Source organism: Lemur catta, chromosome 1, assembly GCF_020740605.2.
Source record: "Lemur catta isolate mLemCat1 chromosome 1, mLemCat1.pri, whole genome shotgun sequence".
Taxonomy (NCBI): Eukaryota; Metazoa; Chordata; class Mammalia; order Primates; family Lemuridae; genus Lemur; species Lemur catta.
Window position 1 is genome coordinate 82,511,646 of NC_059128.1, and position 15,230 is coordinate 82,526,875.

At 38.2% G+C, this 15,230-nt stretch overlaps 1 protein-coding gene and 1 pseudogene across 1 annotated transcript in view; both read left to right on the top strand.

The window, feature by feature from the left end:
- The window catches only part of DTWD1 (DTW domain containing 1), a 46,053-nt gene extending 33,476 nt beyond the window's left edge, over positions 1–12,577 (top strand). Inside the window, exon 5 of the mRNA XM_045528872.1 lies at positions 11,709–12,577. Within this exon, the coding sequence (XP_045384828.1) occupies positions 11,709–11,770 (62 nt within the window). The 3' untranslated portion in view covers positions 11,771–12,577. The remainder of the gene's footprint in view (positions 1–11,708) is intronic.
- On the top strand, positions 11,770–12,577 carry LOC123622487 (annotated as a pseudogene).
- Positions 12,578–15,230: the final 2,653 nt, after the last annotated feature.

A 15,230-nucleotide genomic window follows, 5' to 3' on the forward strand; every position in this document is an offset into this window, starting at 1 on the left:
CAGGAAAAGCCTCTGTGATAAGGTAAAATTGAGCAGAAACCTGAATGAATGGAGAGTGTGTGAGCCATGTAGATAATTAAGAGAATAATATTCTAAGTAGAGAGAACAGTACATGCAAAGGTCCTGAGGCAACAACTTACTTGGCATGTTCGAGAAATAACAAGGAGACCAGTTTGGAACAATGTGTGTGTGGGGAAAAATCATGATATCATACGAGTAATGGTGGTGTGCAAGAACATGGTAAGAGGTTTGCATTTTCCTCTTGACTGAGATAGGAAGCCACTGGAGGATGTAAGCAAAGGAATGATAGGATTTTACTTATATTTTAAAAGGATTATTCTGTCTCCTTTGTGAAAAATAGGCTGCAGGAGGGTAAGAAATAAACTAGGAAGATCAATTAGAATGCTATTTCAGTAGTCCATATGAGAAATAATATTGCTTAGACAAGGGTTGTGATAATGTGAAACTGGCAAGGAATGGTCAGATTCTGGAAATATTCTGAAGATAGAGCCAAATATTATTTGCAAATAGGTTAGACATTGTGGTAGATATGGAATTGTGCTGCCCAGGTCTCCTTTAAAGGAAGGACTTGATGATTAGTGCAGGGAGTGTGGAGAACAGAAATCCTGCAGTTATCAGTGCTTCATATGCAGCATCTATAGAAAAGACTTCACCTGAGAGCACACACTCCCTACATCTGAGATGAGCACAGGGTAGGTATAAAGGCCTTGCCATTTCAGCCTAATTTATTACACTATGTCAGGCAAAACCCACTTAAGAGCTCCTGTCATTGCAACTTGACTTCTTTCTCTGCCCAATCCTGTTTCCTCCCCTTTGTCTGATAGGTGATGTTCTCTAATAAACATCTTGCATCTCAAACTTCATCTCAGTATCTCCCTTCAGAGAATTAAACCTGTGATAGTTGGTACCAGAGGTGGTTTGAGCTGCCAGTGAGAATCCCATCACATGTGGCACATAGAAAAAAAGAAGTCCCTGGTTCAAACTTTTACTAGTGATAAGATTGGAGGATTTACCTGTGGAAGAGAATGCACCACAGATGCAGTGTATCAGGTATTTGAAACTCATGAAGGAAATAGATTTAAGAGTAACAACATTGGATGCCTAAGTGTTGCTGATGCTCTAAATAAAGAGGGCTTCTTGGAGGAGACCCAAAATGGCTGACTTGAGACACAGCTTGTCAGACTATCTCGGCAGAAGGGTAGAGGGTTGGACTGAGGAGAGTGGAAAACAATTACTGCTTGGATGTGGATCATGGGGAGAGACAACAGAGGAGTCCAGGGACCCCACCAAGAGGAGCTGCAAAGCTGAAAGAGGGGAGGATAGAAAAGAGAGATCAGCAGCATGAACCAAATCCAGGGAGGCCCAGAGCCCAGTGAAAGGGTAAGGAGGGCTCCCCTCCCCTACCTGTACCTGGGTGCCTCAGGCCATCAGCAGACCACAGATCACTACAGGGGAGTGCCATGAGGTCCCAGAGAGCTGGCATTCCTGCATCTGGATGCCTCCTCTGCACCTCCTCCATTGCTGGCATCCCAGAAAGTAATTTTGGCTCAAGCCAGCTTATAGCCACTGTCCCTCCCTCCCCACAGCAACTGCGAAAGTGCTCTGCACTACAAGACTTGTCTCCCTGCAAATAGGGGCGTGTTCCCAGCTGAACCTGCCTCTGAATGCATAGCTGCAGTAGCAGCAGCTCCAACAAGCAGGCAGGACCTGGTGCCTGCTCTCCTCCCCACCCCCACCTGCAGTCTGTGATCTTCCTTCCCATAGGTGTTTGGCACATTTACCTGCTGGTGGCTCAGACAGGCAGGCCAAACCTGGTGACCCTGGCCAAGAGAGCAGAGTGGGGAGACATAGGGGAGAGGTCATGGTTCCAGGATCGGGTGGCAAGAGAGCCCTCAGGGCCACACCCAATGGGAGGGTGTAGAGGAACACAGAGGAGCAGGGTCTGTGAGCATGCCCCATCCCTCACCCCGCCCCCCCACTGGAGAATTGCCTTACTGGAGAAGGCTGCAGCACTGGGACTGAATTAGCATAGCCCAGGTTCCCATGGCAACCGAATGCCTCCTGCATGCAGGCTGAACTGGAGGAGTGGCCCCTCCCACCACTCACTTCAATGGAAGTACAGCTTGACTCAGGAGACTCATGAGCTGCCACTCGCTCAGTGGGAGCATGCCTCTAGTGGAGATCTCTGTGGATAGAAAGGCCTACCTCCCTCACCTTGGGGCCTAGTGAAGAAAAGGGGTACATAATTGGAGATGCCCCTACCTGAGAGCATCACATGGAGATGCACGCCAGCAGGTCAGACCCATGAACTGTGGGGTAGCTTGAAAGCTGGTCTTGGGTGCAGAAGGAATGCATGTAGACTGATCAGAGGGGAGAGTGCTGTGGAGTTCCAGAGAACAAATAGGGAGGGTGCATGCCACACCTTGTAGAGAAACTGGGCTAGGGGACAAGGGTGGAAAAAGCCTGGCTAGGGGCCTTAGCAATCACATGATTAGGCCCGTTCTATGAGGAGCAGCTCTTCGGACTTGGAGAAATAGGCCTGAACTCTGTATCAGCGGCTCCCTCTAGCGGCTGGATAAGCAACCTCCGAGCCCTGCTGAGGTTTAGCTAAGCCCCTCCTCGCTCAGGTTCTCACATTCCAGCCATGATCTCTCTTGCTCCTCCCCCCAACTCAGGGGTGGTAGGGACCAAACAACTCCCTGGGAGCTACAGGGCCCCTCCTAAAACTTGGGGCATCCATGTACCCCACCTGGGGAGACTGAAAATACAGTGTGGCAAGCAGAGTAATGGCTCCAGAGTGGGACTTTGCAGATGTGATTAAGTTAAGGACTTTGAAATGGAGAGGTTATCCTGGATTATCTAGGTAGACCCAGTATAAGCTCAAGAGTCCTTAAAAAGTGGAAGAGGGATCCATAAGAGGAGGTCAGAGTGATGAGAAATTAGAAGGACTCAACCTGCCATTGCCAGCTTTGCAGATGGATGAAGGGAACCACGAGCCAAAGAATGCCGGCCGGCTCTAGAAGCTGGAAAACAGATTCTCCCCAGAGTGTCCAGAAAGAAATGCAGTTCAGCCAACATCTTGATTTTAGTTCAGTGAGATTTGTGTCAGACTTCTAACCTACAGAACTCTGTAATAATAGTGTTACTTAATTATGCTAAATTTGTGGTAATTTGTTACAGAAGCAGGAGAAAAATAATACATATGGTAAGGAGCTGCCAGCCAAGCCTTGAAGAGTAATGAACAAATTCTTACTTGAAGGTGGAAAGGCAGTAAAGAAAGTATTGAATTCTGGAAAATGGGGGACTAAGTTGTGCAGTGACAGAATGCTTGACAATACTTTTGCCTATCTTAACATAGAAGATAGAAAATGAAACTTAGGAGCTTATAGATCTCTTAAGATTTCCAGGTGATTGTTGTTAAGTACCAGTTGACTTCTTATGGCTGATTATGATTACAGTGAAAGGTAAATGAACTAAAGAAGGAACTGTTCAATTTGAAAGCAGAATTCAGCGGAAATATTTCAGGCCTAGTACTTTTATAGAAAAGGAAGGATGAATGAAGGGTGGAGCCAAAATTCCCCAGGGAGGAGCCAAGTAGCAAGGAGAGCAGTGATTAGGCAACCACTCTCAGAGGGATAAGCTGAACCAGAATCCAGGAATATCCCCTGCCTTAGGTGTAGGGGGTCCTTAAAACAATTTTAGTGTTATGCCTCCGGTTTCCCTGTCTCCCGTTTTCAATGGGAGTCTCTGTGTGGTGTTCCTATTGTAGAAAACCTTGCCTGAGAAAAGTTGCTCCCAAGTATCTGTATCTGAGAAACAATAACTAAGGAATCTTGTCCATATCTAGACCTGATTTAAATGATAGGATACTGAATTTAAACTTGTTATAATGGGATGAGACTTTTAGAGGACAGAATGAGTACATTTTTCCATGTGAATGGGACAAGAACTCTGGCCAGAGGCTAGACTGTGATAGATAGTCTTTACAGATGGCCTTCAAATAATTCTTCCCCTTTCTCGGACACACATACAACTCCTCTCTTCAGAGGGTAAAATCCATTTCCCTTCCTCTTCAATCTGGGATGGCCTTCTGACTTACTTTGAACAATAAAATGTGGTGAAAGTAAGGTCTGACAGTTTTCAGTTTTACTCTCCTGAACCATTATGTTATAACATTCCAGGCTACCCTGCTAAAGAAAGGAACCACATGGTAAGCCCTAGAGATATCACATGGAGAGAAAGGTCACAGAGGGAAGAACTGAGATATCCTAGTCAATAGCACTACTTTAGTCAGTTTAGGCTACTATACCAAAAATGTCATAGACTGGGTGACTAAAACTACAGAAATTTATTTCTCACATTTCTGGAGACAAAGTCTAGAAATCCCAGACATGTCAACATGATGGGGGGTTTGGTGAGGGCTCTCTTCCTAGTTTGCAGACAACCATTTTACTTCTGTATCTTCACGTCGTGGAGAAAGGGACCTCTGGTATTGTCATCCCCTTATAAGGACACCAATCCCATCATGGGGGACTTCACCCTCATGATCTCTCAAAATCTAATTCCTCCCAAAGGCCCCACTTCCAAATCAATCACATTGAGGATTAGAGCTTCAAACTATGAATTTTGGGGGAAAACAAACATTCAGCCCATAGAAAGCACCAAAGCCCCAGGCAAGTTAAGAGAAGTCTTAAACCTTCTAACTCAGCTTAGCTACTACCTGCATGCAGCCACATCAGTGACCCCTGGTGACACCATTTGGAGCTAAAGAACCACCAGCCAATCCACAGAAACATGAAAAATTTAAAAATCATTGTTTTAAGTCATTAAGTTTTGGGGTAGTTTGTTACATAGCAATAGGTAACTTATATAGCAATCTTTTTATTTGCAGAGAGAGGTGAAGAAAAATGACTTATGAAGAAAAGAACTGTAGAGAATTGGGGGCCTAGATACCTCTTTTCCTTTCTTACTGCCTCTGATTCTTTTAATCCATGCTAGTGGTATCTTCAATACAATTTTCTTTAAAACTCTATAAGCATTTATATCAAATTAATCAACCCCATTAGACAAAAGGCACTTCTATAAATTTTTGGACATGTCCTTCTATCTTGGGCTGAGAATGAGGGTGCTATAGAAGTGCTCATAAAATTCTCTAGCCTACAAGGCCTGTGAGGTATTGCTTGAAGTCATTCTAAAGTCTTCACAAAGGGTCTTACAGCCTTTGAATTATTTTAACTCTGGGACCATATTTTACTGTTGGCACCTTGGCCTTTTATCTTTGCCTTGTAATCATTTATGACACAGAAAATAATTTGCTGGCTGGTGAAGTTTGGAATAGAAAACAATACTTCAAAGACTATTTTAGATGTGTTATAAGTTTATGGGAAGATATGCCCTCTACATTTTTTACCTTTCTCTCTAGACCCTCATAAAAATCTTTGAAAAATTAATACTACATTTTAAAGTAAATATAAGTTAAACATATAGGTAATATCTACTTTGTGATTAAATGTATTATAAATATTTATGCAATGAAATACAGTATAATCATATCAAGCATTCATGAACATTTGACAAACAGCTGTTAATTTTTGAAGCAGAAAGAAACATGAATAAAAGTTCTGGTTAAACTTTCAAAGTGAAGACTAATTACTTATTAGTTCAAGAAATACTTTATGTTTGTCTTATATGAAAGTGTTGATTCCAGCTAGTTCTCTGATGAGAATTAAATAAAAATACAAACACTTATAAAAAAATATTTACCTTACTTGCTCTTGAACACTAATAATAATGTTTATAATTTTGTTATCAAGGTCGGTGGTTTCCTTAATCAAATGTATATCTTTGGCAATTCTGCAAGTAGAATCTAAATTATTGAATCAAATTTCCTAATTGTTGATGACTGCTGTTTCTTTTTTAATTCATCATATATTTTGGTATTCGATAACTACCCTGAATCTGAGAAAGAAATTGTTTTGTTGTCTTCATGGTTTCTCAAGTCTAAGTGTAATGGATTCTGAAACAAAAATTAAGACAATTGTAGATTGCTTTCATTCTCAGAGAAGATTACCTAATCTTTTTTAGTCACTTATTATAGAGGATTTTTTTTTACCATGACATATATTTCCATCTCTTTTTGTATTATTAAATGTTTGCTATTGTAGCATTTTTTCCCTTCTGGTTTCTCAAACAAATGTTATACAAATATTTTAGGAGACTCTAGAGAAACTTTTAACACTTTAATAAGCAATAAGTTTTGATTTTAAAGCACTTTGTCCAGAGGAAAAGGACGAAGGAAAGAAGGAAGAAAGGAAGGAGGGAGGGAAAATGAGGGAGGAAAGAAGAGAAGAAAGAAGGAAAGACTGACTGAAACAAGTGGCCCAAGGTTTTGTAATCTTAGGGAAAAGAATTTCCTTTTTTTTCTTCCAAGATACATTTCCCTGAAAACATATTGTTTGTATTAAAAAAGTCTTTGTTACTTTTGGATAATACTTCTGTAAAGTTAAAAAGGTTTTCCAAATTTAAGTTTGGACACCTCAACTTATTTTAACAATGGAAATTAAGAAGCTATTCAAAAAGTATGTTAATATTACTTCTCAGATAAAATTAATATAGAGAGATATTTAAAGCTGGAAGATGGTATCTTCAGAAGTCTAGGCTATCCTAGAGGGAAGGACCATGTCGAAAGTCCCTGGAAATACTACAGAAAAAGAAAGGCTACACAGGGAATAACTGGAGTACTCCAGCCAATAGCAGCACCACGGCCCCAGACTAGTGACAGAGGCCTTGAGCTTTCTAGTTCAGCTTGGCCACTAGGTGAATGCCCCCATAAGAGCAACCCCAGCTAACATCACTTGAAGCAGTTATTGAAAAGAGTTAAACAGGATACCGGGGCCGGGCGCGGTGGCTCACGCCTGTAATCCTAGCTCTGGGAGGCCGAGGCGGGTGGATCGCTCGAGGTCAGGAGTTCAAGACCAGCCTGAGCAAGAGTGAGACCCCGTCTCTACTAAAAATAGAAAGAAATTATCTGGCCAACTAAAAATATATATACAAAAAAATTAGCCGGGCATGGTGGCTCATGCCTGTAGTCCCAGCTACTCGGGAGGCTGAGGCAGTAGGATCGCTTAAGCCCAGGAGTCTGAGGTTGCTGTGAGCTAGGCTGATGCCACGGCACTCACTCTAGCCCAGGCAACAAAGTGACACTCTGTCTCAAAAAAAAAAATAAAAATAAAAAATAAACAGGATACCACATAACCTCTCTATCTAACAACCCAGTAGTTGACTGATATTTTTCATTATCTAGTCAATAATTCTGTTATATGAAAGTGGCCATACTTGATAGCCTTTACTATATACAAGGTTTGCCAATTTTTTGTTTTTCCCCCCCAAGGTTGCTGACATTAGGTCTTTAAATTTAGTGTACACATTAAAAGTATTAATAATAAGTAGTATATTGCTCATTGAGGTGGGCTTGCAAATTGCTGCCAATTACCTTTTATATTCATACATGAGTAATAATAAATATTTGGTATTTCAAATTTTAGCTCCCTAAAAATGCATGGCATTGAGAGTGTGTGTGTGGATATATTATATAATGATATATATAAATTATACTGTATATATATGGTTCTAATTATGGGTTGGTGAACAACTAACTGTAATTATGTGATAACCTATAAGAGTCTTTTAGGGGCAGGCAAATTTGGATAAAAAGCTGCTCCTTTTTCTACCTTCAGACATTAAGATCTTGTTCTCCAGATCTGATACATGAACTTATCAGTCTCTTGAATTTTAAACACTAGCATACTCTTTACACAAACAGATTCCCCTGCTTTTTTACAAAACCCTTTATTGTTCCAAAGCAAGCATATACACTGCTTAATGCATCAACTATTTCTCCCAGCCTTCCCAGACCATTCTCCATTGTGGGAGCAGTTACCGTTTATTACCAGTCCCTTTTTAAAAAATATCTTCTTTGAATCGATAATCTGTGATCACCTGTCTTTTTTTAAATTTCTTTTTTTAAATTGACAAATTAACTTGTATATATTTATGGTATACAATGGTTGTTTTGAAATAATATACATTGTGGAATGGCTAAATTGAGCTAATTAACATATGTATTATCTCAAATACAGATTTATTTTTATGGTGAAAATACTTAAAATATACCTTCATAGCAATTTTTAAGATACAATACATCATTAGTAACTATAGTCACCATGTTGTACAATAAATCTCTTGAACTTATTTCTCCTTTCTAAGTGAATTTTGTATTCTGTGACTAATGTCTCCCCCCAACCCCCACCCCAGCCTCTGGTAACCCCCATTCTGTTCTCTGCTTCTATGCATTCAACTTTTTTAGAATTCATGTATAAATGAGATCATGCTGTATTTGCCTTGCTGTGCCTGGACTTATTTCATTTAACATAATGCCTTTGAGGTTCATCCATGTTGTCACAAATGACAAAATTTACTTCTTTTTAAAGGTCAAATAATATTGCATTGTGTATATATACCACATGTTCTTTATCCATTCATTTGTTGATGGACACTTAGGTTGATTCCCTGTCTGTTCTATTCTTAAAATGTTCCAATGAACATAGGAGTACAGATATTTTTTCCAACATACTGATTTCATTTTCTTTGGATATATACCCAGTAGTGGGATTGCTGGAATATATAGTAGATATGTTTCCAAATGTTAGTTATGGGTTTGTCATATATGGCCTTTATTGTGTTGAGGTATATTTCTTTTATAACTAATTGTTGAAAGTTTTTATCATGAAAGGATGTTGATTTTTGTCAAGTGCTTTTTCTGCATCTGTTGAGATGATCATATGGTTCTTGTATTTTATTCTGTTAATGTGATGTATCTATCACAGTTATAGATTGTATATGTTGAACCATCCTTATATCCTTGGGATAAATCCCACTTGGTCATGGCGAGTGATCCTTTTAATGTGCTGTTGAATTTGTTTTTTTTTATATTTGGTTGAGCATTTTTGTATCTATGTTCTTCAGGGATACTGACCTGTAATTTTTTTTTTCTTATAGTGTCCTTGTCTGGCTTTGAAAATTTTCCTTCTTCAGTTTTTTTGGAAGAATTTGAAAAGGATTGGTATTAGTTCTTCTTTTAATATTTGGTAGAATTCACCAGTGAACCTCATCAGGTCCTAGACTTTTCCTTGATGGGATACCTTTTATAACTGACTCAATCTCCTTACGTGTTATCGGTCTATTCAAACTTGCTGTTTCTTCATGGTTCAGCATTAGGTTGTACGTGTCTAGGAATTCATTTCTTCTAGATCGTCCAATTTGTTGTCATGTAATTGTTCATAGTAGTCTTGTATGATCCTTTGTATTTCTGTAGTATCAGTTGTAATGTCTCCTCTTTCATTTCTGATTGATATGATTCTTCTTTATTTTTATTTAGTCTAGTTAAAGACTTGTCAATTTTGTTTATCTTTTCAAAAATACCAACTTAGTTGTATTGATCCTCTTTGTTGTTTTTCTAGTCTCTATTTCAGTTATCTCTGCTGTATCTTTATTATTTCCTTCATTCTGCTCACTTTGGGCTTTGTTTGTTCTTGTTTTTCTAGTTACTTGAAGTATAACTTTAGGTTGTTTATTTTAGATCTTTCTTCTTTTTTGATGTAGATATTGATTGCTATATACTCCCCTCTTTTAACTACTTTTGCTGCATCCTGTAAGTTTTGGTATATTGTGTTTCCATTTTTTGTTTGTTTCAAAAAAATTTTAAATTTCTCTTTTAATTTTTTCATTGACTTATTAGTTGTTTAATTTTCATGTATTTATGCATTTTCCACAATTCTTCCTGTTATTCATTCTAGTTATTCATTCTGTTAGGTCCATTTGGTTTAAAGGGTAGTTTAAGTCCAATGTTTCTTCATTAATTTTCTGTCTGGATAATCTATCCATTAGTGAAAGTGGGGTATTGAAATCTACTCTTTTTATTATATTATAGTCTATCTTTCTCTGTAGATGTATTAATACTTCCTTTATATATATAGGTGCTCCAATGTTGAGTGCACATATAGTTACAATTGCTATATCCTCTTAATGAAGTGACCCCTTTATCATTATATAATTACCTTCTTTCTGTCTCATTTTACAGTTTTTGCCTTATAGTCTATTTTATCTGATATAAATATAGCAACTCCTGCTCGCTGTTTCTATTGCATGTAATACATTTTTTCATTCCTTCGCCTTCAGTCTATGTGTGTACTAATAAGTAAAGTGAGTCTTTCTTGTAGGCAGCATATAGTTGGGTTATTCATTCAGCTATTCTGTGTCTTTTATTGGAGAACTTAATACATTTACATTCTATGTATTTATTAATATATAAGGACTTACTGCCATTTTAAAAATTGTTTTCTGGCTATTTTGTAGATCATTTGTTCCTTCCTTTATTTCTGTTCTTTGATTAAATGATTTTCTCTATGCTTTGATTTCTTTCTGTTTATCTTTTGTGTGTGTACTATAGGTCATTGCTGTGTGATTACCATGAGGCTTACAAAAAACATCTTATAATTATAACAGGCTATTTTAAGCTGAAAAAAACTTAACTTTGTTCACAGGAAAAGAACCTCTACATTGTTACTCCATCCCCCTTGCTGCATTTAAAATTTTTGTTCTCAGAATCTACATCTTTTTAAAATTGTGTATCCTTTAACAAATTATTGTAGCTATTATAATTTTTAATAGTTTTGTCTGTTAGCCTTAATACTAAAGATAGAAGTGATTTGTACACCACCATTACTGCATTGAAGAACTCTGAATTTTATTATTTATTTTCTTTTAACAGTGAGTTTTATGCTTTTGCATATTTTCATGTTACTAATTAGCATCTTTTTCTTTCAGCTTGAGGAACTCCCTTTAGCATTTTCTTTTTTCTTTCTTTCTTTTTTTTTTTTTTTGAGACAGAGTCTCACTTTGTTGCCCGGCTAGAGTGCCGTGGCATCAGTCTGGCTCACAGCAACCTCAAACTCCTGGGCTCAAGCAATCCTTCTGCCTCGGCCTTCCAAGTAGCTAGGACTACAGCCATGCGCCACCATGCCCAGCTACATTTTTTTCTATATATTTTTAGTTGTCCAGCTAATTTCTTTCTATTTTTAGTAGAGACAGGGTCTCACTCTTCCTCAGGCTGGTCTCAAACTCCTGAGCTCAAGCAATCCTCCTGCCTCGGCCTCCCAGAGTGCTAGGATTACAGGTGTGAGCCACCATGCCCAGCCCCCCTTTAGCATTTTCTGTAAGACAGGTCTAGTGATGATGAACTCCCTTAGCTTTTGTTTTTTTCTGGAAAAATCTTTATCTTTCCTACATTTCTCATTCCTGAAAGACACCCCATTTCCAGGTGTGGTATTCTTGGTTGAAGGAATATATACAATATAAACTTTTAATACTATAAATTTCCTTCTAGGCATTGCTATAGCTGCAGCACACAAATTTTGATGTGTTGTATTTTCATTTTCAATCAGTTCTACATAATTTCCAATTACCTTTGAAACTTCTTTGATTCATGGGTTATTTAAAAGTATGCCATTTAATTTCCAAATATTTAGAGATTTTTCCAGTTTTTGTTATTAATTCCTAATTTAATTCCTATTTGAATGGAAAATATACTTTGTATGATTCAATTATTTTTAATTTGTTATGATTTGCAGAATATGATGTAGCTGAGCCTCAGTTGGACAGGCATGGAGACACTTCTGGAACAACAATGTGATGGTGGCTCAAGGAGAGCCCCAGATCCAGTTCAAACTTGTATTGGTTAGTGATAATGGTACTGGAAAAACTACATTTGTGGAACATCATTTGACTGGTGAGTTTGAGAAGTGTGTAGCCACCTTAGGTGTTGGGTCCATCCCCTCGTGCTCCATACCAACAGAGGACCCATTAAGTTCAACGTAGGGGATACAGCTGGCCAGGGGAAATTCAGTGGACTGAGAGATGGCTATTATATCCAAGCCCAGTGTGCCATTATAATGTTTGATGTAATATCAAGAGTTACTTAAAACAATGTGCCTAACTGGCATAGAGATCTGGTATGAGTATGTGAAAACATCCTCATTGTGTTGTGTGGCAATAAAGTAGATATTAAGGACAGGAAAGTGAAGGCAAAATCGATTGTCTTCCACTGAAAGAAGAATCTTCAGTACTACAACATTTCTGCCAAAATATAACTACAACTTTGAAAAGCCCTTCTTCTGGCTTGCTAGAAAGCTCATGGCAGATCCTAACTTGGAGTTGCCATGCCTGCTCTTGCCCCACCAGAGGTTGTCATGGACCCAGCTTTGGCAGCGTAGTATGAGCATGACTTAGAGGTTGCTCAGACAACTGCTCTCCCGAATGAAGATGATGACCTGTGAGAATGAGGCTGGAGCCCAGTGTCAGAAGTCTAGTTTTATAGGTTGTCCTGTGATGTCAGCAGTGTAGCGTGTGTGCCACTTTATTATCTAGCTAAGCAGAACATGTGCTTCATCTGTTGGATGCTGAAGGAGATGAATGGGCTTCAGAGTGAAAGTGGCAGTTTACCTTCATTGTTTGGACCTGCATATTTAGCTGTTTTGGAACGCAGTTAATTCCTCCTTGAGTTTCCAATATAAGAGTGATACAAGCACATCACAATAGTCAGTGGTAAAATCTTGTTTGTTAACTGTCATTCCCATTCCTTTTCGTTTAGAATCAGAATAAAATTGTATTTCAAATATCTTAAAAAAATAATATGATGTATCTTCATGAATATTCATGTGCACTTAAAAATGTGTATTATCCTGTTGTTGTTTGGAGTCTCTTGTAAGTGTCAATTAGGTCAAACTGGTTGATAGTATTTTTCAAGTGTTCTCTAATCAGTGGGGGACTTAGGCTGTAGTGGGCTTATTCCATCTTGGCCAGCAGTAGAAGTTTAAGTTTGATTCTGAACCCAGATTTTTCTGACTACAAAGTTGATATTCTTTCCACTGAAACATTAAAAACTTCTAAAAGCTTTAAAACCCCCCTAGGTATTGTGTAACATAATTCTTGATCCTAAATTTACCTTTATGCTACAAGTCAATTTTATTTTTTGCTTAAAGAGAAAAAGTCAAAACCTACTTAGGAAATGTAGGTTCTCTTTGTTCTTTGCAAATAGACCTCAAGTATTTCATTTCATTCCTATTGCAAACAGGCGTTAAAAATTTTTCCTAATATATTCAATTTTCAAAGGCATGCCCTTCTGATTATCTCTTTTAAAAAATAATAGCTTTGGAGTCAAAGGGCTACTTCTCTTTAACTATAGAAGGAAAGACTGAGGGGTAATGAGGAAAGAAATACCTTAAAATACTGCATTAGGTATCAGATTTGAGCTTTTATTTCCGTTTGGCTGATGACTTCTCCATGCTTTCCTCTACTCCTTGTGAATTAGAGAAGTAGGTTAGAGCAGTGTTCCTCAGTATAAAATAAAACAAAACAAAACAAAACAAAAAACTACCACCTACATTCCCTGTCACAAATAAAAGTATCCCACACACTCCTTCTGTTACATTTCAATTTTCTAAATAAATGAAACATTTTTGACAAAAAATTTTTAAATAGTCATTTTAGATTTTTTTAGAATTCCTCATGTCCTCCTATTCTGAATTTCATACATACTCCCTAAGAGTGACACCTCACGTTGGAAATGCAAATCGTTTCTCACCATCAAATTCATCTATACCTGCCCCTCTGGGGATCCTTTGACAATTTTCTTGTTCTCCTCAAAGTCTTCTCCACCTTAACTGGTCAGACTGGGGCTCATCTGTATGTTCAGAAATGGAGCAGGTTCCACCAACCAATCCATAAATGATTTCCTCCTTTTCCCCTATAAACCCATGCCTTCCAGAAGAGATCAGGCCACAGAGCCAACCCATGCAGAACTGTGCAGAGAAATAACCTATGTCACAACCCATAACAACAGCTACTGACTGGGCAGAAATGGTTGGCCAAGGGCTGAAGGCAAAGCAAGCTCTCCAGGGAAGGTTAGGCATCACCAGTAGGTGACCAGGAATGAAAAACTTTCTTCTTTGCTGTTTATTATGGTAGTGAAACCATATCTGGCTGTGCTACCAACTCTGCCATCATTTAACAGAGCCAGCGAAGAGGCTACCAGACACATCTATTCTTTATCAGATGCTTTCTCCGAGATACTTATAAAATGGAAAAAAATAACATGACATTATTTCAATAGGTTGTATATTAACCCCTTATCTTTTTCTAAGTTGTTTTTGGAGCTTGAAGATATTGGCTGTTGGGTGATACAGGATATTTTTAAGGTTTTGTCCTAAACTTTCTATAGTGTTACATAAAATATAGGAAAGGGCTATAGGGATATGGAGGAAGAGAGGCAGTAATAAAAATAGAAGAGAGGAAGGTGAGCAAGAGAGTGGGTGAGGGAAAGAGTGTGTGTGAGACTAAAGGTTAGGTATATTTTAACCCTAAGAACATATTTTTTTAATTGATCTTCTTACCTTCTTTATCATTCTCCTCTAATTGAGCTGCTTCTCCTATGCCAGAGTTAATTCTTAAACTGCAGATTTAACTGTATTGGTCCTTAGAGTTGGAGGATGAAGTCCCTTTATGATCTGACCCCAAACTTCTACTTTAGCCTCACCTACTGCCTTTCTTTACCTTATGCTTAGATAATTTTCCTCTACTTTGAGTTTCTAAAAAATAAGCTATGTCATTCCTCTGTATCTTTGCATCTTCTTTCTGCCTGGCATGTATGGTTCTCTTCTCTGCTGGCTAATTGTCCTGCAATACCTTGTGATGTCTTCCCTGACCATGCCTGCAGTGAGAGTTAATCATTTCTTCTTTGGCAAAACATTGTGCATAGTACTTTCATTATAATGAGCAATTGTTATATGGTTGTTAGTGATTTTGCATTTGTTTTGTTTTCCCACTGATCTGTGAACTCCGTGTGGGCTGGGTCAATGTCTTATTTGTCATTTTGTCATCTGTATCTAACACTGTGCTTGATACAGTGTGGGCTCTTAGAGAATGTTATTTGATCTAAATCAAATGGTTCATATAATAACAAGAAGTCACTCTCCAGTCTTTCACTTTATGTAGACCCTTATGTCGAATACACTGCTGTGCTGTGGCTAACATGATATATAATTTATTTGTTCTAGGGGAAAAAAAGATTTCTAGGCAGATAGCTAGATCAAGCA